This window comes from Ostrea edulis, chromosome 7 (assembly GCF_947568905.1).
Source record: "Ostrea edulis chromosome 7, xbOstEdul1.1, whole genome shotgun sequence".
NCBI classification, from domain to species: Eukaryota; Metazoa; Mollusca; class Bivalvia; order Ostreida; family Ostreidae; genus Ostrea; species Ostrea edulis.
The window spans coordinates 38,823,536-38,850,929 of NC_079170.1; the positions used below are offsets into that span (position 1 = coordinate 38,823,536).

Here is a 27,394-nt window from a genome sequence, read left to right on the forward strand (position 1 = left end):
TTCTAACTGAATTTCCACAATGTTCAACTCCCATGAGTACTTTCAGTACTTTGATTGTTATTATGCTCTGTTGATATTGACCACATTATGTAATTGTTTTCGTTTGTCCTGAAGAAGGGACGGGTCGTCCCGAAATTTTGACAATCTCGTTGTTCGTGTCGTTGGTCATTTTAGTGCTTTGTATATATATATATATATATATACGCCTGAACGACGAATGGCAGATATCATTGATTAAATTCCGAAACAAAGACGAACGGCAGATATCATTGATTAAATTCCAAAACCCACAACAACGACGAACGGCAGACATCATAGATTAAATTCCAAAACCCCAAAACAACGGCGAACGGCAGATATCATTGATTAAATTCCAAAACCCACAACAACGACGAACGGCAGACATCATAGATTAAATTCCAAAACCCCAAAACAACGGCGAACGGCAGATATCATTGATTAAATTCCAAAACCCACAACAACGACGAACGGCAGACATCATAGATTAAATTCCAAAACTCCAAAACAACGGCGAACGACAGATATCATTGATTAAATTCTAAAACCCAAAACAACGGCGAACGGCAGATTAAATTCCTAGTGATTGGTACATGTACCCCGTAATTACTTTAACAATTCATTTATTTCTTCATGGTTTATTATTATTAATATGTTGTACGGTGTGACCGTTGAGACGAGCGAAGCCCATTGATCTTGCAACACGACTTTTATCCGCCTCTTCATTTAAAGCGGGAAATATAACACGCTTGGTGTAAACAGTTACAAATTGTGACGTCATATTAGCTGCAATGTTTTTTCTTTTCTCAAATCAAGCAAAAACAAAACGTTTGAAGCTATGAGAAAGCTTGTCTGGAATTTAAAAACATTAATTGTACTTTCTAAACAATCTAATTATTTTAATTACGTGATTGTCAATGAAGTATACCGCAGTGACGGCGACATTTTTCCGGAGGCATTATGGGTAGTCCCCATCATTTTTCAGCTGATGAAGAGCAAACCACGTGACTCAATTGCGTAATCATTGGAGCGAGCTCGTCGCGTCGCTTCGCGACGCGAGCTTCGCTCGCTATTAATAGCGAGCCAGCGCGGAGCGCTGGCTCGTACTGCGAGCTCTAATGACTAGAGCGCGGGAAATAATCCGAGCTAAATCTCAACCTCTAACAAGAAATTTTTTTTGACGCCAATCCAGAAGTCCCTCGTACAAAATGGCGGATGGTTCGATTCGTAAAATAATAATTAAAAAAAATCTTCGAAGTATTACAAACCTTTCTGCGCTCGCTATTATTATTGGTTATTGATGTGTTTGTCACCAATACTTTTAGTCGTCTGAGCAGATTATGTAAAGACTAACAAGAAGGCTTATATAGGCATTGCCTGCTGCCTAATCCTTATTATGTTGTTCTTAATAAAATACTGTTTAAATTAGATTATGTAAAATACAACAAACACAAGGCTCGTGTATTTCACTGCATACATTGTACATGTTATAATTTGGGTTATAGATACATAAACAAATATGTATATATTCATAGTGAAAACAGACTTAGTACCCACAGAATAAAAGGTGAAAATTTAAAACATATATACTGACCATTTAGTGATATAACAAGATTCAGATTACACTATATATACATACTGACCATAAAATAAAGATATAGTATTATATATTGTATAGTTACATTGTAAGTATAAATGTGAATATGCTGTACATATCACTATGGCTAGTACAACCATAAAGTCACATTCACAAACTGAAACCCACTCAACCTAGGACAGAATGCTTTTGGTTGTGTTTTTTTTTTAACATTGACATGATCAGTGTTCCAATATAGTATTCCACTGACATACAAATACATATACCAGCTTGGTATTCTTTTGTTGTGTGAAAAAACATATAGTATTTTGTTGTGCGTTACAAATTCATTTTATCTATAAGGACATGTACATCTAATGCGGGTTACACCGCACACAACGTGATATCTCGTGTATTTTTCTAATGAACAAGGTCTACTACCTAACAAATATCAAAACGTTTACTTCATACAAAACGTTATAGTCAGGTAGTGAATGACAGAAAATTTGATGATCTTCCAGCACGGCAGACGACGAGAGGCCATGAGTCCTCTCTACACAGTTATGTACACAAGACAAATAATGATCAAATTAGAGAGGTCGAAGAATAGGACATAGTCACATGATGTATTTATGTATCATTTACACGGGATAATTACACGAACCAGAGGCCCATGTACCAAAAGGTTCACCTGAAGCATCGTGCAAACACTGGTGGGATTTATAATTTTAGAATAATGTGGAATCGTCGTTCTTCATGGAGGATTGATGTTCATGGATTTCGTGAGTCACTCTTACCCACAAATTTATGTGTCCTCGAACATATTTTTAAACCAAATAGGATTATCTCCTCTCCTAGTGACATCGTATCGCTTACCCACGAAATTACGTCCCCACGAACCAGCACGAACTTTGGCCCCCAAGAATTAAAATGATTCTACCGTGCTTATAGTGGGTCGTTACACAGGCCCTCTGAACACCCAGGTAACCTTGATATACATAATAATAAAAGGCTTGTAACTCCGTGTTCAAGGGTACCCAATTTTAGCGATTATAAAGATGAATAATTACATTTCATACTACATTTAAAAGCTGGTGCCTTTCGACTTGCACATACCTCCTCTACATTGTCATCAAACTTCGTTCAAACATTTCAAGAACTCCCTGGGATATTCGAGAATCAATTAAATATTTGACTGATTTATTTGACTAGATATTAGCCTGAGTCTGTCTCGAGCACCTGTACAGTGACAGTATCAGCTAAGCAATGGATAAGGCCGATAAGAAATTTATAGAAGCACTGGAAAGGTCATAACACTACTGGCTATTCAAACCTCAAATATAACCAATAGTGCCTGACCTTTCCAGTACTCCTCTCTCTCTCTCTCTCTCTCTCTCTCTCTCTCTCTCTCTCATACAGTGTCTAAGGAATCAAAAGTGGTTTTGATGATGCTGTCCCTGTTGTTGATGGCGTACACACTTAACTCTGTGTCGTTGTACTGAAGGCCAATCTTAATTTCTCTGTTTCGGATACCCACACCCTCACTCATATTAACAATCAAAGAGCCCAACTCATGACAACCTTCCTCATCCACAAATTTAGGATTGGGATTCTCTGTCCTATAGATAACAACATCTAGAGTTTTGGAGTCTTTATCGACAGTAAATGTCGACAGTTTTCCTACTTTCGTGGATTTTAAGACTGAACCAGCCCTCAGGAAAACCCAGAACACGTCCTTGCAGAACTCCTCCTTGCCGTCTCTGAATTTCTTATCCGCTGGGTGTTTTTCTGGGTTAAAAAGGACGTGAGAGTCGATACCATAGCTATACCGAGACCTCCGGGAGTGGATCCTCGGCACGATGATGCGAGGCTTGGATTTTTCTGGTTTTTGGAAGTTCGTGCTGTGTATTTGACTTTGTCCGTAAATGACAGCACCAAGAAGTGTAGCGATTTCAGCATTTTCAGGGCAAAGGAACTTTGTGTTTTCTGGGAACAATAATTTCAGTCTCTCTTTCACGATGTTAGCAACACTGAAACCGCCCACCATTATGACGTTAGTGATATTTTTCACCTTATCGTTCTTCATTTTTTCCTCAATATGTTGTGAAATTTTATCAAGTGTGTTATCAAAAAATGCTTGCATGTGTTTGACGGGTATCTTTAACTTATCGTGTTCAAGAATCGCCAAATCCTGCGGGGTTTCAGAGGGGAAATCTTTGAAAAGCGAATATGGTAATTTCAGAACGATGTGCTTGGTCTCCGAAACGATCTTCGAACCGAAATTCCTTTTCTTTCTCTCAAAATCTTCGCTGAGATCGTTAAACTCATCTGGACAATTCTTGCAGAACTGTGTGAACCTCTCTCTAGTGAAAACATCACAGAGATATTTGTGAAAAGCAAAATTGACAGTCTCCCCTCCCCATGGCCCGCCATGTGCTGCGAAAAGTTCGTCGTACTGGAAGTCTTTGTTGACTTCATGGGCGGTGATGTCAACTGTACCACCTGCAGAAAAGTTCAATTTGTCAGTCAAAAACACAAGATTATCATATATACAAATTAGGACCTTTACTTCAGCCCCTCTTTTAAAATATGCCTATAGTGAAGTGTTGGGGAAGAACAATTTCAATTCATCATTAACGTAATTCGATATACTGTAAATGTATTACATTTGGCTGTGTATTCTATTTAGCGCCTTTGGCTAAATCAAGTACATCGCTAAATGCCATCCGTAAATCTAGATGTTTAAAGTAATTCAGGAATGCGCTAAATCAAATCTACGCTAACTTGTTGAAAAAACGATTTCCGCCAAATATCGTACACGCCAAATATAATACGTTTACAGTATCCGATGAGTTCAAAAAATGTTTTAAAACTACAGTATGGGGAATAAAACTCACTTGACTGTAAACGTGAATTCGTTATAAACATGTTCGCTGTAACTGTGTTTTTCTATATATAAGTTTAACGATATACCTATAATTTAAAAGAAAAACCACAAACCTCCATCAATTTGTAAATAACGTATACTGCATTAATGTAGCTAAACAGTATTCAAACACGATGAAAAAGGGTGGCTATTTAATAGTGATCCGTGAAGATTATTGTGATGACCTTTACACGAACTTATGAATAATCTTTGTTGCGCTTTTTGTACATGTATAGTTATCATAATGGTATTTATTTTGTCTATACACATGTTCAAGGCAATTGTTATCAATTAATCTTAGATGAGAACCTCAAATGTTGTCAGAACTTGTGTTCAAACCTATTGTATATCATGTATGCAATGAAATATGTTCCACTCAAGCGACCTTGTGAATACTCTTTGTTATAATTCCGACCCGATCGGCCGAGATCCAACAAATAGAAGAAAAAAAACCGGAACGTTACATTCACCCTCGCGTGTCTAAGTCTTGCACTTGCTGTAAACAAAGATGGCCGAAAAGACCTCGTTTATATAAGATCTAATAGCCAGTTTCGATCATAAAACAATACGAAATATCGGAATTATAAAATTTAAAAACCCAAACAGTTGTATGATAAAAATTCACATTATATGCACCAATCTCTCTATCTGATATTACATGTGCTTGTTTATTGAAAAGCTTGCCCGATTACATATTTTGTATATAGATTTCTTATAGCAAGACCTTTCATTTTATATCGTGATCTGTGACCTTGAAGTTTGACCTACTTTAAAAAACAGATGTGATAAAAAAGGGTTTTGTTGGAAAGAATGCATAAAATATTTGAAATATATAAGAAATATTAGAGTTAAAAATCTTTTTTATTCAATATCTCCTGAGCTATTTACATGTAGGTAGAACTTTAATGCTTTGTATATATATTTCTTATGGCAAGACCGTTACCTTTATGCAAATATCCATGATCTTGTGACCTTGACCTTCTCCAGAACAACAAGATCATGACTTTAGTCATATAGTTATAGGGTAGACCCCGTGTTATATTAATTCATGTTCACTTATGTAGTGACCCTTTGGGGCTTGGTTGGGGCCACACTATGGGGCAAAATTTTCATGGGAATAGAAATTGTTTTTTTTTTAGAATCACAACAGCGGAACAACGGTAGGGTCAAGGTAGCTCAGGTGTGCGATATGGTCCATGGGACATCTTGTTTCTCTCTTGATAGCAAAGCTAAATGTGAAGGTTGGAATCAATCAAGCAAACGATTCAGCCTCTATGGAATGTACAAACTCAGCTTTTTACACACACATGGTACGGTCCTGATACTATACCCCCTCTTGTAATAAATTGTAAAGGGGTAACTAGCCTTTGATATTTACAATACTGTGTACAGGCGCGTAGCTGCCTATACCGAAGGCGTGAGTCAAGTCCCACAAATTCAGCCCCATTCTACCCTCATCCCCAGTTACGTGTCTGGGTCCATTAAACTTCAATATGAAATGCCTGGAGATGTTTGCATTCTAATTCTAATATTGCTAATCATGACCCTGCTGCTCTTGAGAAGGAGGAGGAGGAGGAGGAGGAGGAGGAGGAGGAGAGAGAGAGAGAGAGAGAGAGAGAGAGAGAGAGAGATGTCGTTAAAATATTTATGCCTTACAAATAACTTTGCGTTACATAGTTCCGATTTATTCTGATCAGCATTATAATGCCCATTCAATCAAAATTCGAATTTCCAACCATGCACTAAAAAAGGTGATTTCATTCATAGAACCCAGGAGCTTCTAGGACCTCAAGGCGGCCACCAGACCCTTAGCCGTACTTTGCGTACATTTCATTTTCAAATTACGTGCCTGGTATTTCTTAGAATAATTTACTAGTCTTTGATATTTACTCTATTTCTCGCAATGAACGTTATAAAACACACTTTGCATCTTGTTGGAACCTGTGAAGAACTTTTTGATGTGACTGATAACGAAAGTAGAACTAACCTCCGATATCTAACAGCAGGTATCTTGATCCAGGACCGAGGATTTGTTCCACGCCCCTCTTTAGTGTTGGCCGCAGTTGGAGAGACTTTGTGCCGCAATACAGCGCTGCGCACTCGGGCTCAAGGCCAAGAATTATCTTCGATTTCTTTATTCCGGCCTACAAATCAAGCGTTCATTTTCTTATGAAATATCAAAATTTAACTGTGTTGCGTTACCAGCATATATGTCATATCAAGCATACATAGATAAAAAAAAAAAACAATCGTGTCCGTCCGTCCGTCTGTGTGAGAAGTCCGCGGTCCCTGCGATACATGTGTACTTTGGGAAACAATCACGTGATAAAAGTGAGTTTCATGCTGAAAGTTTTCCTGCTACTTTATATCGACTTGTTATAATCCATTCCAACAAAACATGATCAATATGTTGTCAGGTTAATCTCATTACATTCATTTTGGTTTTATGATCTCATTAAGAATTTTATGACCTAAATGTAAACAGTCTGATCGTAATATCCCACAACGCAGCAGTTACGGACATTGGATGTTTAGACACAACAATTGTATGTAGCTATAGAGATAACCATTTTGTTTAGGGTCACAACCATTGACTACAATATCATGTCGTGTTTAAATTATCAATTTCCACAACCACTGGCTAAAAAATTACATTTTGTGTTCCATTTAAAACAAGATAAAATATGTAAATGATCTGTGACTTTGAAATACTGCAAATAGACAGCTGCTAGAAAAGAGAGTTTTATTTCCAGAGTTCGACAAGATACAGCGGCAGAATTTGAATCAAAACCTACAGGGGGATCCTAAAGACAATATCAAGTTGTTAATTCTTATGTCACATTATGTACAGGTATAAAAGTGTGTACAGGTCGGTCGTTGCTGTAATGTTATTTTTGCTATTTTCCCTATGTATTAAATCAATTTTGATATTTAGTAGGGGTTCCTTTTAAGCAATTGTATAGTACATGATGTGGTTATCTGATATAAAAAAAAATAAAAATTGAGTTATGGTAAATTTCAGCAATGATTTCAACGTACGGCGACTTTTAAACATGCATATGCAGATAAACTGGTTTAGGTTTTTGAAAGGTAATAGCAATATAATATCAAATAAACTGCATACATTTTATTAGAATGACAGAAATGATCAGTACCAACAAATCTGCGAATCCAGGTAATTTTCAGAGGACCATAAAGTGGAGGATTGAAGACCCCAAAATGTTCAACCAGGGGTGGGTGCCACTCTGTAACCCCTCCACTAGACCCGCCTCTGATTACATGTGCATTTCATTAGATCCGCCTCTGATTACATGTGCATTTCACTAGATCCGCCTCTGATTACATGTGTATTTCACTAGACTCTGATTGCATCTGTACATGTGCATTAATTCACTACCGGTAATTAACAAGGTATATTCTTCGTAAAGTACATTCATTAATCACTAGCCTTTAAACAATATGCATACAAGAGGGAAATAAGAGATTACAACCATGCAGATTATCAAGGTCTCATTTCTGATCTCCGTGGTATCAACTGGGACAAGGAAGTATTTGATTCCATTGATATTAATGAGATACGTTCAAAGTTTATCTCCACATTAAATTCAAACATTGATACACATACTCCTAAAAGAAATAGTTAGTATATATCAGGGCACGGGGTAAAGTGTTTAAGTATACTCCTAAAAGAAATAGTTAGTATATATCAGGGCACGGGGTAAAGTGTTTAAGTATACTCCTAAAAGAAATAGTTAGTATATATCAGGGCACGGGGTAAAGTGTTTAAGTATACTCCTAAAAGAAATAGTTAGTATATATCAGGGCACGGGGTAAAGTGTTTAAGTATACTCCTAAAAGAAATAGTTAGTATATATCAGGGCACGGGGTAAAGTGTTTAAGTATACTCCTAAAAGAAATAGTTAGTATATATCAGGGCACGGGGTAAAGTGTTTATGAAAAGAAAAAAAAGACGAATGATGAGGAAGAGAAATAGAGCACACCACAGAGCAAAGGGTACGGACAATCCCAGTCACTGGAAAATGTAGAGAGATTTAAGAAACTGGGTGAAATAAGGAAATATAGACAACAATGCAAGAAATAGTCTTTTATAAGATATATATTCCCTCTTAGACCAAAATATACCCCAGGAAAATGGTGGAGAGTTATTAAATCCCTTAATGAATTAAAGAAGTCATACAAGCCTATGCCTACTCTAAAACGCTGTGGTAATATTTACTACTTCCTGTTGATAAGACAAATGCTTGTATTTAAATACACATGTACATATTTTGCTAATGTATCAAAAATTACAACTGAAGCTGTCGCTGAGCTTCCTCTACATGGACCCAGCCCTAGATACATCAACTACTTCTGAGTTAGATGATCTAACTATTACGGAACAATAAAAAGCAGAACAGTTGGGTACATTAGACACCACTAAGTCACCGGAACCTGATCTCATCTCTCCTGAAATATTAAAACCAGTATCATCTTCAATTAAAATACCACTAGCTGAGTTATTCAATCTTGCACTTCAATATAGAAAAATCCCAAATATTTGGAAATTAGCTGTTATAACTCCAGTATAAAAAAATAAGGGGAATTCCCAAGGTGCACCTAACCACAGACCTATATACATAACAAGTATACTATGTAGAGTCTTGGGAAAATTCTCTTTAAACACCTCCACCATTTTATCATTGAATCTGGATTTCATCCTGGTGACTTAATTTTCAATCTGATTAAAATCAGATCCTCGTTCCGCTCCTCTTTTTTTCTTCTTGTCGGAAGGGGAGCGGATCGAGGATCTGATTTTAATCAGATTGCTCAACTGTCAACCAGCTACTAGTGTATGATTTATTTTTGTGACATTTCATTATAGAGTGTGGCATAAAGGTCTTATATTGCTTAACGATAATTCATAAACGATCGAAAACAAAACAATAAAAGCAAGCAAAATAGTAATAATAAACAAAACACAAAACTCCATCAAGTAAACACAGAGTGTAGTTGCTGGTCTGTCGACCTTGTTCAGTCCCACTAGGGGTGAAATATTTCCCTTTCGATTTTTTAATGAAATTTATCTTTAATTTTATACAAAGTGTTAAAAGTATCATCATGCCTATATTTGATTTGCCATCAAGCTCTGATTGTCTTACTCTCCTCTACCATTTACCAGGCAAAACTGCCAGTTTTCATCAAACACCATTTTCTTTGGTGAGCTATTCATAGTGCATTATGCACTAACCTTTTCTGCAGCCTCTCTCATAAACTGTTTAGCGGAGTCATCCCAAATAGCTGGCACCGTGACGACCCACCTCACATCATCACCAGTGACTCCTTTCATCGATTCATTTAGCTGTCGAACAAATGTTTCTTTTAGGTGGCGAAACATCGAGACGAAAACTGTCATGGCAGAAACTGGAATCCCTCTGCAGTCTTCAATCATCATATTTCGATTTGTTCTCTACAAGTAGTACAGCAATATACATGTCGTGAATCTCATTCATTTCATGGATTTGTAGCTATATATAGTAAGTTATATTCGAATGGAATTTCGGGTAGATATTTCGTGTTACTATAAGAAGTATATGATTCCTTTGCTTTCCATATTTCCAAAATTGTGTTAAATCATATATCAATATTCATAGTACAACACCATCAATTATCAACAACCGCAGCGGTGGCCGAGAGGTTAGAACGTTCGCCCCGCATGCGGAAGACCGGGGTTCAAATCCCGGCCGCGACAGACCTAAGTCGTTAAAACAGGTCGTTAAAACAGGTAGTGACAGTTCCACCGCCAAACGCTCGGCATCAGGTGTGAATATCACGGGTCTTCGGAGATGACCTTAAAAACGGATGACCCGTGTCACAGAAGGTGTGGCACGCTAAAGAACCCTCACTGCTCAATGGCCATAAGCGCCAAGCATAGGCTTAAATTTGAAGCCCTTCACCGTCTCTTGGAGACGTCTCCATATGAGTGAAAAATTCTCGAGCGAGACGTTAAGCAAGATACAATCAATCAATCAATCAATCAATCAATTATCAACATATAGACCATTTCACTTCGTCGGAGGACAAGTTAAATTCCAACAGTCTGTTCCCCATGGGCACCAATTGTGCTCATTTGTTAGCTGACCTGTTTTTATATTCCTATGAAGCAGAATTTATTCAAAAACCTCTACGTGAGAAGAAATCTCTTGCTATTGACCTTCACTTCGACATTTAGATATATCGACGACGTATTATCTATAAACAATAATAATTTTCATTCATATGTCGATTCCATATATCCCAGTGAACTCGAAATAAAAGACACCACAGAGTCGTCCACTTCTGCTTCATACTTAGATATTTTATTGAAAGTAGATATCAACGGAAAACTAACAACTCAACTTTAAGACAAACTGGATTATTTTAGCTTCTTCATCGTAAACTTTTATGTAGCAATATTCCATTATTACCTACATATGGTGTTTATATTTCTCAATTGATTCGATAAGCAAAAGCTTGTTCTACTTATGGTCAGTTTTTAAACCAAAGCAGGCTACTGGCAAACAAGTTGATGGTACAGGGGTTCCAACAGTCTCGTTTAAAGTCAGCATTTCGCAAACTTTATGGTCGTTATAACAATCTAGTTTGCCAATTCAACCTATCATTGGGTCAAATTCTGTTTGACGTGTTTCATACCGATTGTTAGGTCGTTCTTGGCACACTGATTTTGACTGCGGAGAACTCCGTTTACCTTATCAAGATATAGGGCTTACGGCGGGTGTGACCGGTCGACATGGGATGCTTACTCCTCCTAGGCACCTGATCCCATCTCTGGTATATCCAGGGGTCAGTGTTTGTCCAACTCTCTATTTTGTATTACTTATAGGAGTTATGAGATTGATCACTGTTCTTTATCTTCACCTTCCGTGCTACAGTTGTATGCCTCATGTATTGAAATTAGATGCTGTCTCGCGTGTTTCATAACGATTGTTAAGTCGTTCTTTAAACATTAATTTTGACTATGGATTACTCCGTTTACCAGATCAATATATAGGACTCACGGTGGGTGTGACCGGTTCGCAGGACTACTCCTCCTAAACACCTGATCCCACTTCTGGTACACGTATATCTAGGGGTCCGCATATGTCCTTATCTTAATTTTGTATTCTTTCTTGGTTTTATGAAATCTATCACCTTTCGTTATCTTCACTTGTTCATGTTAGATCCACCTACATATCCGTAGCTCACTACTTGAGAAGATCAAAGGATATAAATTTTAATTAGATCAGATAGAGTTAAAAATACTTCCAGACCTTTCCTCCAGTATTATACAGCCGCATTTTGAAGTTTTTGAAGAGTCGCCAGTCGGTCTCGCCATTCTTACATTTTTCAGCATAAGTATCTTCAGCCACTTTCCCGAATGAGTAAAACTCTTCACTTGGTTTTAATAGTACTGAAGTCGGTACTTTTGTTAACATCTGAAAAAACAAAAAAAGTACTAATAGTACAGAATAGCGCTGAGCGTGTGAGTTCTGGCATTCACATGGAATATACACGTATCATGCTAATTCTTTTTAACTTGTAGTCCATCCATCAAACACTCGATAAAGAGAATAAACAGACAACAGTCATAATGGGATTCCTATAAGTCATTGTATGGGATTATTAACAGTCACAATGGGATTCCTACAAATCACTGTGGGATTGTTAACAGTCATAATGGGATCCTATATATAAGTCACTGTGTGTGATTGTTAACCGTCATAATGGGATTCCTGTAACTCATTGTATGGGATTGTTAACAGTCATAATGGGATTCCTATAAGTCATTGTATGGGATTGTTAACAGTCATAATGGGATTCCTATAAGTCATTGTATGGGATTGTTAACAGTCATAATGGGATCCTATAAGTCACTGTGTGGGATTGTTAACAGTCATAATGGGATCCTATATATAAGTCATTGTATGGGATTGTTAACAGTCATAATGGGATGCCTATAAGTCACTGTGTGGGATTGTTAACAGTCATAATGGGATTCCTATAAGTCATTGTATGGGATTGTTAACCATGATAATAGGATTCCCATAAGTCATTGTATAGGATTGTTAACAGTGATAATGGGATGCCTACAAGTCACTGTGTGTGATTGTTAACCGTCATAATGGGATTCCTATAAGTCATTGTAAGGGATTGTTAACAGTCATAATGGGATTCCTATAAGTCATTGTATGGGATTGTTAACAGTCATGATGGGATTCCTATAAGTCATTGTATGGGATTGTTAACAGTCATAATGGGATTCCTATAAGTCATTGTATGGGATTGTTAACCATGATAATAGGATTCCCATAAGTGTATGTATGGGATTGTTAACAGTCATAATGGGATGCCTAAAAGTCACTGTATGGGATCTTAACCGGCATAATGGGATTCCTATAAGTCACTGTGTGGGATTTTTTAACAGTCATAATGGGATTCCTATCACGTGCTATACATGTAATTACAAATATTTCAGGTGACACAGAAAAAAAAATCCCTGAAGGCTCGCAAAGCGGGTTAATCAAACTCATTAAATCAATAGTCCGAATGAAAACATTCCCGAAGAATTAAAGCACTAGTTCAAATGAAATCATTCCTGATCAGAAGATTCGCAAAGAGGGATAATCAAAATGAAGTTCGAAGTTTTCAAATTGTACGTACGAATGTATTTTCTCAATAAATTGAAATACTGCTAACTAACGCAAAATTTAATGTCGTGAGTTGTTTTTGTTTTTTGTTTTCTCTTTTTTAAAAAGACATGTCTGGGATTTTAGCAACCAAAATATCATTCAGAGAGGTGCAAGTCATATAATAATTCAACATTATATTACATGTAATTACATGTAATATGCATGTACATGTAAATTACAAAAACAAATCAAAACCTTCAATTTGTAGGTATATTTATAAGTCTTTTAAAAACCCGTAAGGACGTGAAATTACAGGTATTACAGGGCCGTAAATTACATGGAGGCGGAGGAGGCAGCTGCCTCCTCCAACTTTTGAGCCAAAAAAAATTAAAATTTAAAGTTCATTAGAATTTATGTTGTTTCCAATAACTAAGAACATGATACCTCCCTTAAAAAGCATTCCAAATCTTTCTTTTAGAATGAGTTAGTCAAGTAACATCTTAGAAGGGCCTAGAATCAAGGATTTTGCACGAAACGTGTTCAGTGTGCACAAAATGTGCTCAGCGTCTGGGGGCCGCCCAGGCCCCCGCCTAATTTCCTGCCTCCTCCAAATTGAAGGTTAATTTACGGCCCTGGGTATTATATACATATGTACCTCACTGACAACTCAGAGAACATCCCCTCCCTCCCCCCCCCCCCCCCCAAAAAAAAACCCCGCACACTGAAGAATCATAGTAACATTTAATTTGTGAAGCTTGATTTAAGTAATCAGAAATGTATTTCTACATTAAGGAATTTTTTAAAACATGAATTCGCGGGTGGATTATTGTGAATTATTGGTAGATGATAAAATCACTGGACGACATACACGTATAATATAACGTAAGAATGAATTCAATGTGTTTTCACAAATGATTTTGTACAAATGTAAACAATATAAAATTGTTACACGTCTTTTGTAATAATGCACTAATTCAGCTTATGTAAAATTCATACACATCTTTTGTAATAACGCACGCATTCAATTTTTTAAAATTGTTATGCATTTTTATATTGATATATGAATTCAAATGATATATAATTGTTGTGCATCTTTTCCCAAATGTCCCTCTTAAATCTTGATAGTAAATCATTATCAAATTTAGCTGATTACAGAAATAATCAGCTACTTAGTTGATAACAGGCTCGCTTTTACACGTGTTGTGCATGGAACCCCTGTTGACCTCGTTTCCTCTCGTAAACGTGCATCATTGAACATGTACGTCATAACCCTTTTAAAAGGTAAGTTTGTGTCTCAAAAGAAATAAATGTAGATTGTATTAAATGGACTGAGTTTTTAACGATTAAACTTGTCACGATCTTCTTTAATTTGTCGAAATATTCTAAATTGCTGAAGCACTTTATCACATCCTTACGGGTTTTCAAAAGACTTATAAATATACCTACAAATTGAAGGTTTTGATTTGTTTTTGTAATTTACATGTACATGCATATTACATGTAACATTGAATTCAGTTTATTTGTTTAAACTCAATAACAAATTTTGGAAGTTAATAATAAGTTCTCGTGATTGATTTTAGCAGTACTCCTTGGCTATCGCCCGATTAAAGGCTACAAGTGGTACTATTAGGAAATCCTTACTATAAAGAAATATATTTACACTATGTGATACCTATTGTTCTTCTTATATCAAATCATACGGTTTGAATGTCATGGAATCTAATAGGAATATCAGAATATCACACGGGCATTGTCATCTGAAAACCGCGTGGTATTATATATATATATAAAGTCAAAAAATAAAATCCAATGCTCAAACTTTTATCTATAGCGCTTTCGCCCTGCTGGCTCGTCAGTAGATTTTTAAACAATGTAAACAAGTTCCATTATGACGCTATAGATAAAAGTTTGAGCATTGGATTTTATTTTTTTACTTTATTCTACCCCGATACCAAGAAAAAATAATTTATTGAATATATATATATATATATATATATATATATATATATATATATATATATATGAGGTGACAGACAGTGCAATATTTATCAGGAAAAGGAAGAGTGGGGGAGGGGAAAAGGGAGAGTTTTGGGTAATGGAAAGGGGCGGGAAGAGGAAAGGGTTGTGGGAAGGAGTCCGGGAGAATGAAGAGAAGAAAGGGTGGTAGAATAAGGTGGTAAAAGAGGGGGGGGGAGGTCAGGGGGGGGGGGGGGGAGAGGAGGGAGAGAGGGTGGGGGAGAAAGCGGGGAGATTGAGACAAAGGAGAGAGAGAGAGAGAGAGAGAGAGAGAGAGAGAGAGAGAGAGAGAGAGAGAGAAGGGGTGAGAGAAGGGAACTGGAGGAGGGCCTACTGTTTTATAGCGCTGTTTTGGGAAACATAGAATTTGGAATATACCTGGTTGTTAATTGGTTCCACTTTCATTCCATAAATACGCAAGGGGTCGCTTTCAAACTCATTTCTCTGGGAGTATGCGTAGCCGGTGTAAGTGGTGCCAAAGTCTATTGCCACCACAAACAGATCTTGATCCTCCATCTGAGATTGCTTTAGGTCTTCCCTACTTTTACTTGATTTTCGTTCTGCCATAATTTGTTCATGTACCTGTAACATTGTAATAAGACATTTTAGGTGTCATTTCCACATGTATCTGAAATCAAAAGTACACACAATTCCATTGTAATCCATCGCTCATAACGAGATTTGTAATTGTTATTTTTCAAAGTTTTTTCACAACAAATTGTCAATGTTACTTTATATTCAACAGAATGAGAAACATCAGTCCACGTATGGCAGCATATCATTTTCCCCCTTTCATACTGAAAAGAAACACTGACGAAAGATTTCTATACTTACATGGAAGAAGAGTTTCCATTCGGTTGTGCATCATATATCTATTACATGTTCTGACGATGGTATCTATATATATATACAATGCAACAATTTCATTTTCAGCGAAATTCTTCTTCCGTGTTGCAGGTATATTTCATGTTCCGTCTTGCGTTTATCATTTTTATCGATCGGACTTGGATTGAACATTTAAATCCGACGCTTCTAACTGGAATAGAGCGACCTGTGTGTAAGACCTCCACAGTTTTCATGGTAGATTTGGAAATGGCTTCTTTTTATGTGACCGTTATTAACTCCATAGTTTCCTATTCGTCAAAGTTATTATTAAAGTTTCCGTGCTCTTGAACATGTCAGTCGAGACTGTTATCTGGAATTAAGGACGATGAATTTACAACCGTGACACTAAAATACGGCATGAATGTCGTGAATAATACATTGTCTATATAAAATGTGTGTAAACAATGAGGAACCGGCGTCAATTACCTTATCTTGTATCGACAGAGGGCGCCACAGGAAAATCTGGTCCTGAACAAACGGTGCTAAACATGGGAGCGATGTCTTGTAACAATCAATATTCAGATCGATCTTGAATAAAACACGTTTGAAGATATTTTGCATCCATGATAGCAGCAAATTAAGGAGCGTTGATGATACGCGAGCCAAGGGAAGAGTTGGAAAAATTTCATACGAAGAAATCGGCACTTCAGCTTTTGAAAGATAAACTAAAAGTAGTCCGAAATATCTTACGTTTTCCTGTTTGTTTTTGTTTTTTTGTTTTTTGTTTATAATTTTGATATTTACCGTGCCAGTTTAACGTCAGAACCGGTGCCATTACGTAAACTGGAAATTTTGCCGCCTCCAGCTGGAAGCGGCATTCTCGATATATAATATCGATTGTTTTGTTTTTTTCCCATCACGTAAACAGTCTCTTGAAAGCATTTTATCAAACTGTTGAGCTCTGTTTTGAGTCACGTGACTCGTTCGCTCAAATGACAACGAAAATTCGGTTAACTACAATTGTGTGCTTCTGTTGTCGAACTTTGGGGTGATATTTTCTTTTAATCGATATTGGTAAATACAAGAAGCATCGTTTTATTGATTAGTTGTGAGTTTAACATTGAATTCGGTGCGCAAGTATTTAAAATCGGCCCGTGAATGCCGTTCTAGCTGGAGACGGCGAAATTTCCAGCTTACGTGCGGTTCTGACGTTTTCCTGGCACGGTGAATATAAAAATCATTATGCGGTGATGTCAATTTACCTCTGCAAACTAATATAACTATTTTTTCAGTTGTTCATAAATTTATAGAAGAAACTTGTAGATTTGTTTAATCATTGTACATTATACCTGTTAATTATTACCTTGCATGACATATTGTAATATTTTAGGAGAAGGACTTGTAAGTTGTCAGAACTTGTTCCCAATCCTTTTGATTTCATCAATAAAATATGTTCAAAACAATAAAAATCATTAAAAAGTCAGGAGAACGTCAGATATTTCCGACTAAACTAATGTTCAGCTGATCGATCTCATAATCATATTTGTGAGTCTCTTTTAAACGCTGTATGCTTTTATTTCATCGAAAAGAATACACTGGAGTTATTTTTTGTGACCACAAATGAACCATATGACCCTAGATATATACAAAAACAATACAAATGCTAGGACAAAGCACAAGGAAGTTATCTAATCCGAATTTACTCAAACGTAGATTGCATATTACATATGAAAATTCTCAATCATTTGAAAGTTACTCAGGAAACTATTTCGATGCACTAAACTCTGAAATACTGTACATTTCAGACCTGGGGCCTACCAATGTAATGTACATTGTGCAATGACTGCATCTGAAGTATGGACACTACTACCCCCTATCTCCCTTTCTGAATTTTTTTTTTTGCGGTGATAATTTCTCCGATATGTGTGGATTGCCTGTCTATCTCATCCCAATTTCGATTTATCTAAGGAATGAATTTATTTTTTTTCTCTTCAAATTCTATAATCACCCCAAAAGGATGAAAGGACCCATAACGATTCAGATTCTCCAATACTAATTTTTATTAATATTAATTCATTATAGTACATAAATTAAACTAATAGCAAGTTTTTATAAAGATACAAATGTCCATTTTATCCAAACCATATTAACACAGGTGTTTGACGATTTATAATAATGATGTTAATTTGGGTAGTTAGTGACACCGGTCAAAATGGCTGTGATAAGTGCAAGTTCAGACGGTTTTACAATTTCCAGTCACTTGGAGCTATTACGGACTTCAATTTACGAACAGTGAATTTTCTACATTTTTTACAAAGGTCCTGTGGCTTTCGAATTGGGAGAAATTGTCGACATTTCAGTCAAATTGGGAAAAATCAATTTTATCGTAAATAAGGTTTAAAATCATATCAAACATTACATTATCTTTATTTTACATATCTAATTTTCTTTAACCTTCTAAAATTTTAAACTATTCTATCCTAATCATCATTTCCATAACTCTTTGTCTTATGTATATAATTCACATCGAATGTTTATTTTTTTCAAATATGTTTTCCTTTCATAATTTTATTATTAGGAAAAATGCAAGCTAAAGTGGGGGGGGGGGGGGGGGTGGCAATTTTTAGGAGGGGAAAGGGCCGAAATTCGAACCCAAAATGGGCCTTCAAAAATCACTGATGAATTAGGTTAAGAAATTCAATTTAGAAATGATATCTGATGCTGCACATTCTATGTAGCTTCTTACGATGTTCAAACGTATAGTGCCAGGGTATGAGAACGAGCGGGTAGGAATGAATGGACCCACGGGTGAAGGAGAGAGGAACGGTAACGAAGCGTAACCAACCGTGGGTTTCCAACGATGTCCATGCCCATATCTACCAACAAAAACCTCTTGGAATCTCTCTTCCCACACTCGTCATTAAATAACTGCTCAATTAATATCAATGCTACTTTAAGAAGAAAGCATGCAATTGTGGATTCAGATCCTGATTAGGCCTGTCAAAATGTTTCACGCTGTTGGACTGCCGAGTGACGTCACGCATCACCCTGGTTGTGTACTTATTCAAAGAGGAATAACTCTAATACAATTCACTTATACACTCGTCGGCCGATTTTTTGTCAGCAACGTAGTTACCAAAATGAAGGTCGTAGAATTCGATTCTGGTGTTATTTTTTAATGTACTGCGAAAAATTAATTAATTGGAACATTCTCAAAATGGCGTCACTAGGCACAAGGAAAACGAAAAATTTCTAGAAATATGAGAGAAAAATACTCTCTTATGAGGCAAAGCCTCGGGTTTCACAGCTTTTTTGCAACTCTCGGGCGGAATCACCTTACATTTCATGGTTACTCATAAGATAGTCTTATAATCTATTATAGATTGGTACTTTAACAAAAATAAAACCGGATCTCGCTCTCCTTCCGTAAGTGAGTAAAATTAAAAACTTGTTGATTTCTCAGAAAGTTTTGATAATAAAACGGTCTTGTTCATTTAATAACCACTTACAACACTAAAAATTGGATCAGAATAAAGCATGAGTATAGCTAAGATTTTTGTTCAATTCATATTTGTTATGAACGTCGCAGAGATTGAATTTTATATTGAATTAAAACATCATCGCAATAGATCTTCAGCGACAGAAAAGGTTTCTGTTTAACATCGGGTTTTTTTAAAGTCAGCGTTAGAAACATCTCTGGATAATTATCAGGTGATTTAGACAGACACTAAAATTCCAGATCGTCACGGTATAAATCGAATGAACGCATTAAATCAATTAGAGAAAATCAGGTGTTTTAAATAAATGTCAAACCGCTCTTTGTTGTTTAAAACAGTAAAGACATGGTAATGCAAATTAAACCATATAGAGAAATTCTGACGTAATTTTTTCTCTCTTGCAAATGAAGTTCACTAAATGCCATTATTGTGTTTACATACTTGTGATGTACAGAATCAATTACAATTCCATATATTTCTCACAATGTCACTGGATAGGGGTACATTGATTCAGAATAAGTTGACGAGTTCGATCAATGCGCAATATCCGTTCCTGAAGCAGTAGTATGAAATTCTACATTGTTTGTTGAATAGATCAGTATTGACATAGATCTAGGAGGTCTTAAAATAACATAAGTTTTTTAGGATAAAAAATTGTAGAAGTTTTTAATGCAGTTAAATACAGAAATATTCAACTTGCTTTTTACAATTTAACAGAAAAATGCAAAAGATGAAAATATTATTTTCTATTTTGATAACAATAATGCAAGGATTCTCTGTCATTTATGGAAATACCCAAGAAGGTAATTTTCATTTTGTCGGAAAAGTGTCGGTGCACGACTACACCCACGTTAAATTCCAAATGTCTGTGAAGTCAAAGAGAACGTGTGCTGCAAACTGTCTCCAAGATTTAGACTGTAACGCCATAGAAATTTGTACTCCAGGAATGACATGCAGATTTACAACCGGAAGTGGTCCTGAAACGTCTCAGAACTCCTCGGGGGAGGCATGTCAACGATATTTACTGGTAAGATTTGATTTTTGCGAACATTGTGTGACTTTTTGGACGGTACTGTATTCCTTTTTATATCGGCGGTGATTTTATTTTAGCGAATTTCATGCTATTCTCGTGACGTTGCACTAAGTTATATATATGAATTGCCGAAACAAAGTGTACGTATACAAGTTTTTGTTTACAAGCGTTTATCTTCGCTGATTGAAGATTACGCGCTTACATGTCAGTGAATTTTGAAAATTACAAAAGTTGATTGCGCTGATACTACGCTTACGGCAATGGACAAATTCTAAAAAATGCTACGATAATTTGTATGCATACACTGTATACTTTTAAGTAATAATTTTAATTTTTGAAAATACATGAAGGTATGTCCATATTGCCGGATAATATCGTTCTTATATTCACTACTTTCATTTCTGTTGAAATTTCCAATCGTTAAAATAGGCACACTATATTCATTAAGATTCATACGCGCATTGTTTACAACTGCGGTGCGTTCACAAGGAAATGGCTATCACGATAACACTGGAAAAATAAAAGAATGGGTACTTCGACTGTCTTCATTGTTGGGTTGTAAAATTAATGAAATATTTAGATTGAAGGTTCCTGACATGAAGAAAATGTACTGGTTCCATTTAACAATTGTTGTAACAACATTGTCTTTGCTTGTAAGGCTCATTATTAGGTATAAATTCCACATTTAGCAATCCAAATTAGATTCTAAGTTCCCTTAAAAAACAAAATTCTTCAAAATCACGGTCTAGTTTACAAACAATTTTAATAAAATGGGACGAATATTCCGAGTCTGAGTTAACTATACAGGATTCCAATAGTTCACAAAAGCATCTACAAAGATGCCGTGGAGGATCCAGTAAATGCTGTACCCAGCCCCTAGTTTTACATCTGAAGAAAATGTCAACTGCTGAGATAGAGAAACATCACACGGAGTATGTAACATATAATATGCGTGCAGTGATGCAAATCAAATTTGTGTTTCCCAAAAATTTAAAACAATATATTCTAAAGCTTCTACATGAGAAGAAAAGATATCTTGCTGTAACCTTCAAATCAACATTTAGATACATCGGAGACCTATTAACAACATTCACGTCCATACCTATGTCAATTCAAAGTATACCAGTGAAATACAAATACAAATATGATACCACGGGGTCTTCCACATCTATTTCAAATTTAGATACTTAGTTGAACATAGACGTTGACGGCTAACTAACAACTCAACTTCAGTTTCTCCGTTGTCTCTTCACATATTTATGTAGTAATGTCGCATTATCACCTGCATATGGTGTTTATGTCTCTCTAAGTACTGATTTGATACCCGAGAGCATGTTTTGTGCGTATGATCAATTTTTAAACAGAGGCAGGCTACTGACAAATAGGTTGACATTACAGAGAGTTCAACAGTCTCGTTTCAAATAAGCATTTCGCAAATTTTATGGTCGTGGTGATGATCTGAGGTGCAAACTGTCGTTAAGTCGAATGCTGTCTGACGCGTGTTTACCGGGTATCTGGCCGTTCTTTACATACTGATTTTGACTAAGGATTACTCCTTTATGGGTCGCACGGCGGGTTGACCTGTCAGCAGGGGATGTGTTCTCCTCCTAAGCACCTAATCCCACCTCTGGTGTGTCCAGGGGTTTGTGTTTGCCTTGCGTTTAATTTTGTATTCTTTGTGGGATTTATAACAGTGACCACTGTTTGTTGTCTTCGCGTTATTTTTTAAGTCTAAATTAAGAAGAAAAGATAGGCATTCGCGATCGATTCCTTTATTATCTTCATCCACATAAGTAAGTCCAGCAGTTTTCAGAGGACCTTGTCATAGCATCAGTTAAAGTTATTATTGATTATTTGTTTTCCGAATATTTTGCGAACATAATAATAAGTAATTGCAAAGTATCGAATAAGGAGAAGAATGGATGACACGTTTTTCAAAGACCGTCACATGTTTTCATCGTGCTAACCTGCATGCAAGGCACGCTTTATATATCAGCAATATGAAAGTAAAAACTGGCACCATGACAAAGCAGAGCCGTAACTAACTCATCAAGAGCTCAATATCTGATTAGATGATAATCTGCAATAATACGATTAACGTGCACGTTACTTTAGCCATGCATTGAGACTACGGGGATTAATCGGGATTTACTCCTGCGTGAAGCGTTGCATTACGTATATTAATGATATTGATGTTGGGAGAGAAAGAGATAAAAGAGAAAAGAAAGTGAGATTCAGCTTATGACATCTTGGATTTAGTTCCAGTCATACTGTACATGAATCCTCGAGTCACAATAGAAGACCTACTTCAGTGGCGGATTTAAGGGGGCGCAACCGGCGCCCCCCCCCCCCTAAAATTTTCAAATTTAAGGTAAATCACCACGATTTAGAATTAGAAAAATGTACTAAACGATAAAAGAAGCAATAATTTCTTCTACTCCCGAGAAATAAATGACAAAATCTTTTGATTTCTTGAATTACTTTATTGAGAAAACTTAATTTTTTCCAAAAACCCTTAAAATTTGCATAATTTTATTAATTTCACCTTATAAAAAATGATAGAAAATAGTACAAATGACTGAATAGGAGACATATTTCAAGTTCTATAAAATCTGTAAAATCTAGGAGCTTCCGGGGGCTTCGCCCCTGGGCCCCCACCAAGACCTCGCCCTGGACTCAATGGGGCCTCAAGGCGGTCCTCAGACCCCCTGCTTCATAAAGTGGCGCCCCCCGTAACCACAATTCCTGGATCCGCCCCTGTACTTGTATATAGGGGAGAAAAAACATCACTTTTTTTTTTTTATCAAGTTTCTTTGGTCATTTCCTGTCGTACATAAGTTTTCATATTTTCACGTCGAACTTGTAATTTATCATCCACTATGTAAATTTTGATTAGAATAAATGCTATGACATCATTACCGTAGAACATGCATTCGCCGCACTTTCTACTTGTCCATTTATAAGAATACTTCATGATTGGGAGGTTGCGAGTTAGAACCTGTTATAATCAACCTGGGCTGTTTACAGAGGTGGAAGATACTCGCTAATTTCTAGGTTCAACGTTCACCAAAGTCATTTACAGTCTACTCTCGATATGTTGAAATCCAGAAGACTGGATCGATTTGTTCATGATATCTATATACTATATACACTGTATATAAGTTTGTGAGTAAAGCAGTGCCACGTAGCGACAGAACACAATTTTACCATGGGATGACTCGCTTAGAAATAATATTGCTACAGTTAACGAGTTAGAATTTTGAACCCTGCTAGTTTTCCATGCTTAAGGTTTAATACTTTTACATCTATGTACTTGTTTTGTGCGAGAAAGAACGTTATTCAAATTGTAAGCTTACTGGTGCTATTTATCGGCTAAGTTTTCATAGCACACCACATTAGAAGGGCAATGACAAAAAACAGCTAGGTAGTGGAGAAGACTTCAGCTGTCCAAGACGTCAGATCATTAATACTACACTCCACCGGTCAGTTCGTCAATACTGTACCCCTCCGGTCAGTTCGTCAATACTACACTCCTCCGGTCAGTTCGTGAATACTATACTCCACCGATCAGTTCGTCAATACTACACTCCACCGGTCAGTTCGTCAATACTACACTCCTCCGGTCAGTTCGCCAATACTACACTCCACCGGTCAGTTCGTGAATACTATACTCCACCGGTCAGTTCGTCAATACTACACTCCACCGGTCAGTTCGTCAATACTACACTCCATCGGTCAGATCGTCAATACTGCACTCCACCGAGACGGCGATCATCACTGTCATTGCTAATCTCAGCCCTTGACGACAATTTCGTGTTTCTTTATTTAACGAGTAAATTTGATATATATCACTTTTCATCATCTCCTTTTGTCGTTTTCAATATCTCTGGTAAACAAAAATACAAAAGTAGGTAAGATTGCGGGTATGCTGCTCTAGAAAATTGAAAATGAATTTTTTTTTTTTTGGGGGGGGGACAAAAATGACAACAGGTGTAAGCAGATCCTGAAACCTGAGCGCTGTGATAATGGTCATTCTCCCGTTCGACGACACCAGCAGAGCAGAGGCTACTGATCTTTGGATTAGCACAGGCTTAACATATAATCAATGGAAGGAAAAGAAAATCTTCTCCAAAGATTCCTGTAATAAGGATTATAAAAAAAATTAATAACACCGACTTATCACGTTCAAAATAACACGACTCCCACAAAACACTATCAATGATGTCTAGCCCAGACCCTGGAGGTACAGAACTTTGAAAACTAGTTAAATATACTAAAAATCTTGAACATTTCAATTTTGATTTAACGTTAAAAATACAAACGTTATTTTCAACGACGAGTTAAGGTAAGGTTTGCGACATTTTGACATGTAGCGAACAAAGACATGTTGCATATCAGTATGTTCAGTAGGAATTTATCTTTTAAAAATTGACCTCTTTAAAAAAAATCGCCTGTGTCGTTTTTTGACCAGATGGGCTTATTTTTGTGACGTTTTACATTTTCGGGATCTTTGTACAAAAGGGAATACTAGTGGTATAAAAACTACACGAGACAAACTTATGGGGTAAAAAGCTTATAATTTTTAAAAAGAGTATTATCTATAAGATTATACTAATTGGTAGAAAAATGTTATTTTAAAACACCAAACTATGGCACTTTTTATATCTTGAATAAAATTTAAATTGGTTGCCATGGCAACAAAAAATGTATATTGAACAGCTTTAAAAGATCTACGTCAGAAAAAATTTACTTTAAAAATAATATTTGGACCATAAATATTTAAGAAAGCATATAGAATTACTACCAACCGGGCTTTGTTTCCATGGTAACAGATAAAAAGAATTATTTCATTTATGCGATTTGTCCCTTTGTTTTATAATTGTACAACTTTTGAAGAGTGCATTGAGCATTTTCATGAATAAGATACAATTCCAGCCCCAAAATTATATCTATATTTATTTGTCAAGTATTGTAGTATCACATTTATTAGATATTAAGATGTTGAGGTTTTTTTCTAAATTCAATACAATACAATATTTTCAATATCCCGGCGGATTTTCCACGGTCCTGTTTCGTCATAAATTCCGTGTTACATTAGCCTAAACCTATCTTATATACTACATCTTTGAGATAATTTCCCTCTCCTTGTTCCATTGATTGACGTTTGTTTACAGCTGTAACCTTCGGGACAATATAAAGTATAAAGCCCGGTCAGTGGTGGATCTAGAGGAAGGGGGGGGGGGGGGGGGTAACGTAAAGTTAGTAAAAATGACACTAATAAATCTGTTTTATGTTGACGTTATGCAAATGTTCCTTAGACAAAATTAAGACTATTTTAAGATGTACTAGAGAAGACCCCTTTTTTAATTTTACATGATCAGATCAGTCGCGTTTGCTACATTTCAAATTTCATGCGATAAATCGCTCTATCAGCGCATGTAGATGTCATAGCATTGAAATATGAAGTGCATGTAATTAGAGAGCATTGTCGGGTTTATTTTTAAAAATGCTTGTGGATGTCATAAAAATTCCTAGGTTCGTTAATGTCGAACTTTGTCTTTGAGGATACTATTCACAAACAATGATCGATTATAACAGCATCAAAATAAATCCTACTTTGCCTACTGAGCAAGATTCGCAGAGATTACATGGTCACAACATAATTTCAATGGAAATTAACCGTAGCGCATACTATATATGTATATATAAAAAATTGTAGACTTTCATAATATCAAAGAAAATAATTTATAAATGATCATTTGAGAAACGTTATTATTATTTTGTCACACATGCGCCACTTGACAGCGGTAGTAGATAACAAGCAAATATTATGACATTTTCCCTCGATTCAACTATGACGTGACGCATGTTTTCATTGTGACGTCATAAAGCGCGAAGTGCACTGAGTTATTTCCCTGTTGTTGCATACCTTACCTACATTAAGGTATTCAATGTATAATGACCATATTTCATATCTAATAAATGGATGGTGGAATATTTGTAATCATGGTATCATTTTGAAGGGTTCATCAAATACAAATAACCCACGGTAGGAATTTTCAAAATTTTGTTTACTGCTTGATATATTTCACCTAGAATTTAACATTGAAGTATATGGGAAAAGCATCTTTTATTACAATATTTTAAAAACAAATTATATATTCATACTAATCTCTTGGTAGAAAGTTACATACACTTTCTTTTTATGAAAATATGAAATAAAATTAATCATTGACCACACACATTTTTAGAAAATTAGATTTTTCTTATTTTTACAAAGGGCAGACAACTCTTCCAAAAAGTCTTCAGTGCAAAAGGGTCAGCTTCTAATCATTTACCAGTCATGTGAATTTCATCTGCTTCACTTCCATCATTATTTAACAATAAAGTTTTATGTTGATCTAAATCCTTCAAAATTGTTCATTATCCTTTCATTATACATGGAATACCTTAAAAACAACATTGAAAATCCAAACGATTTCTTCGCGTTAGAATTAGCAACATTTGTTCAACGTGAATCCCCGTGGTGTTGATTTTAAACCTTAAATTAATGTAGCATACTAATTCTGAAGTGGAAATAACACTTAAGGTCCACACATTCCATTGGATTGTTATTGGTATTTTAACGTAAAATTAAATCTGCGTTATGGCCAATATTTCTGTTACCCGTTGTGATTTTGCAATCAAAAGAAAAAAAATTGAATCTTAAAATCATTTTCTGGTATCGATTTAATATTTATAAGTCTGAAAAAATTCTATACAATTTTTACGTTTCTTTTTCCTCCAAACTTTTTTGCGTTCGAATAATTAGAAACGTTTTTTTTTTTTTTTTTTTCA

General features: G+C 35.9%; 1 protein-coding gene across 1 annotated transcript; it reads right to left on the minus strand.

The window, feature by feature from the left end:
- Positions 1-1,476: 1,476 nt before the first annotated feature.
- On the minus strand, positions 1,477-16,475 carry LOC125657209 (heat shock 70 kDa protein 12A-like). Its single transcript, XM_048887882.2, has 6 exons — positions 16,037-16,475; positions 15,581-15,784; positions 11,828-11,992; positions 9,769-9,987; positions 6,508-6,664; positions 1,477-4,096 (listed from the first exon to the last, which is right to left on the minus strand). The coding sequence occupies exons 2-6, from the start codon at positions 15,767-15,769 to the stop codon at positions 3,006-3,008; spliced, it is 1,821 nt and encodes a 606-aa protein (XP_048743839.2). The 5' UTR covers positions 15,770-15,784; positions 16,037-16,475; the 3' UTR covers positions 1,477-3,005.
- Between the last annotated feature and the right edge of the window lie 10,919 nt (positions 16,476-27,394).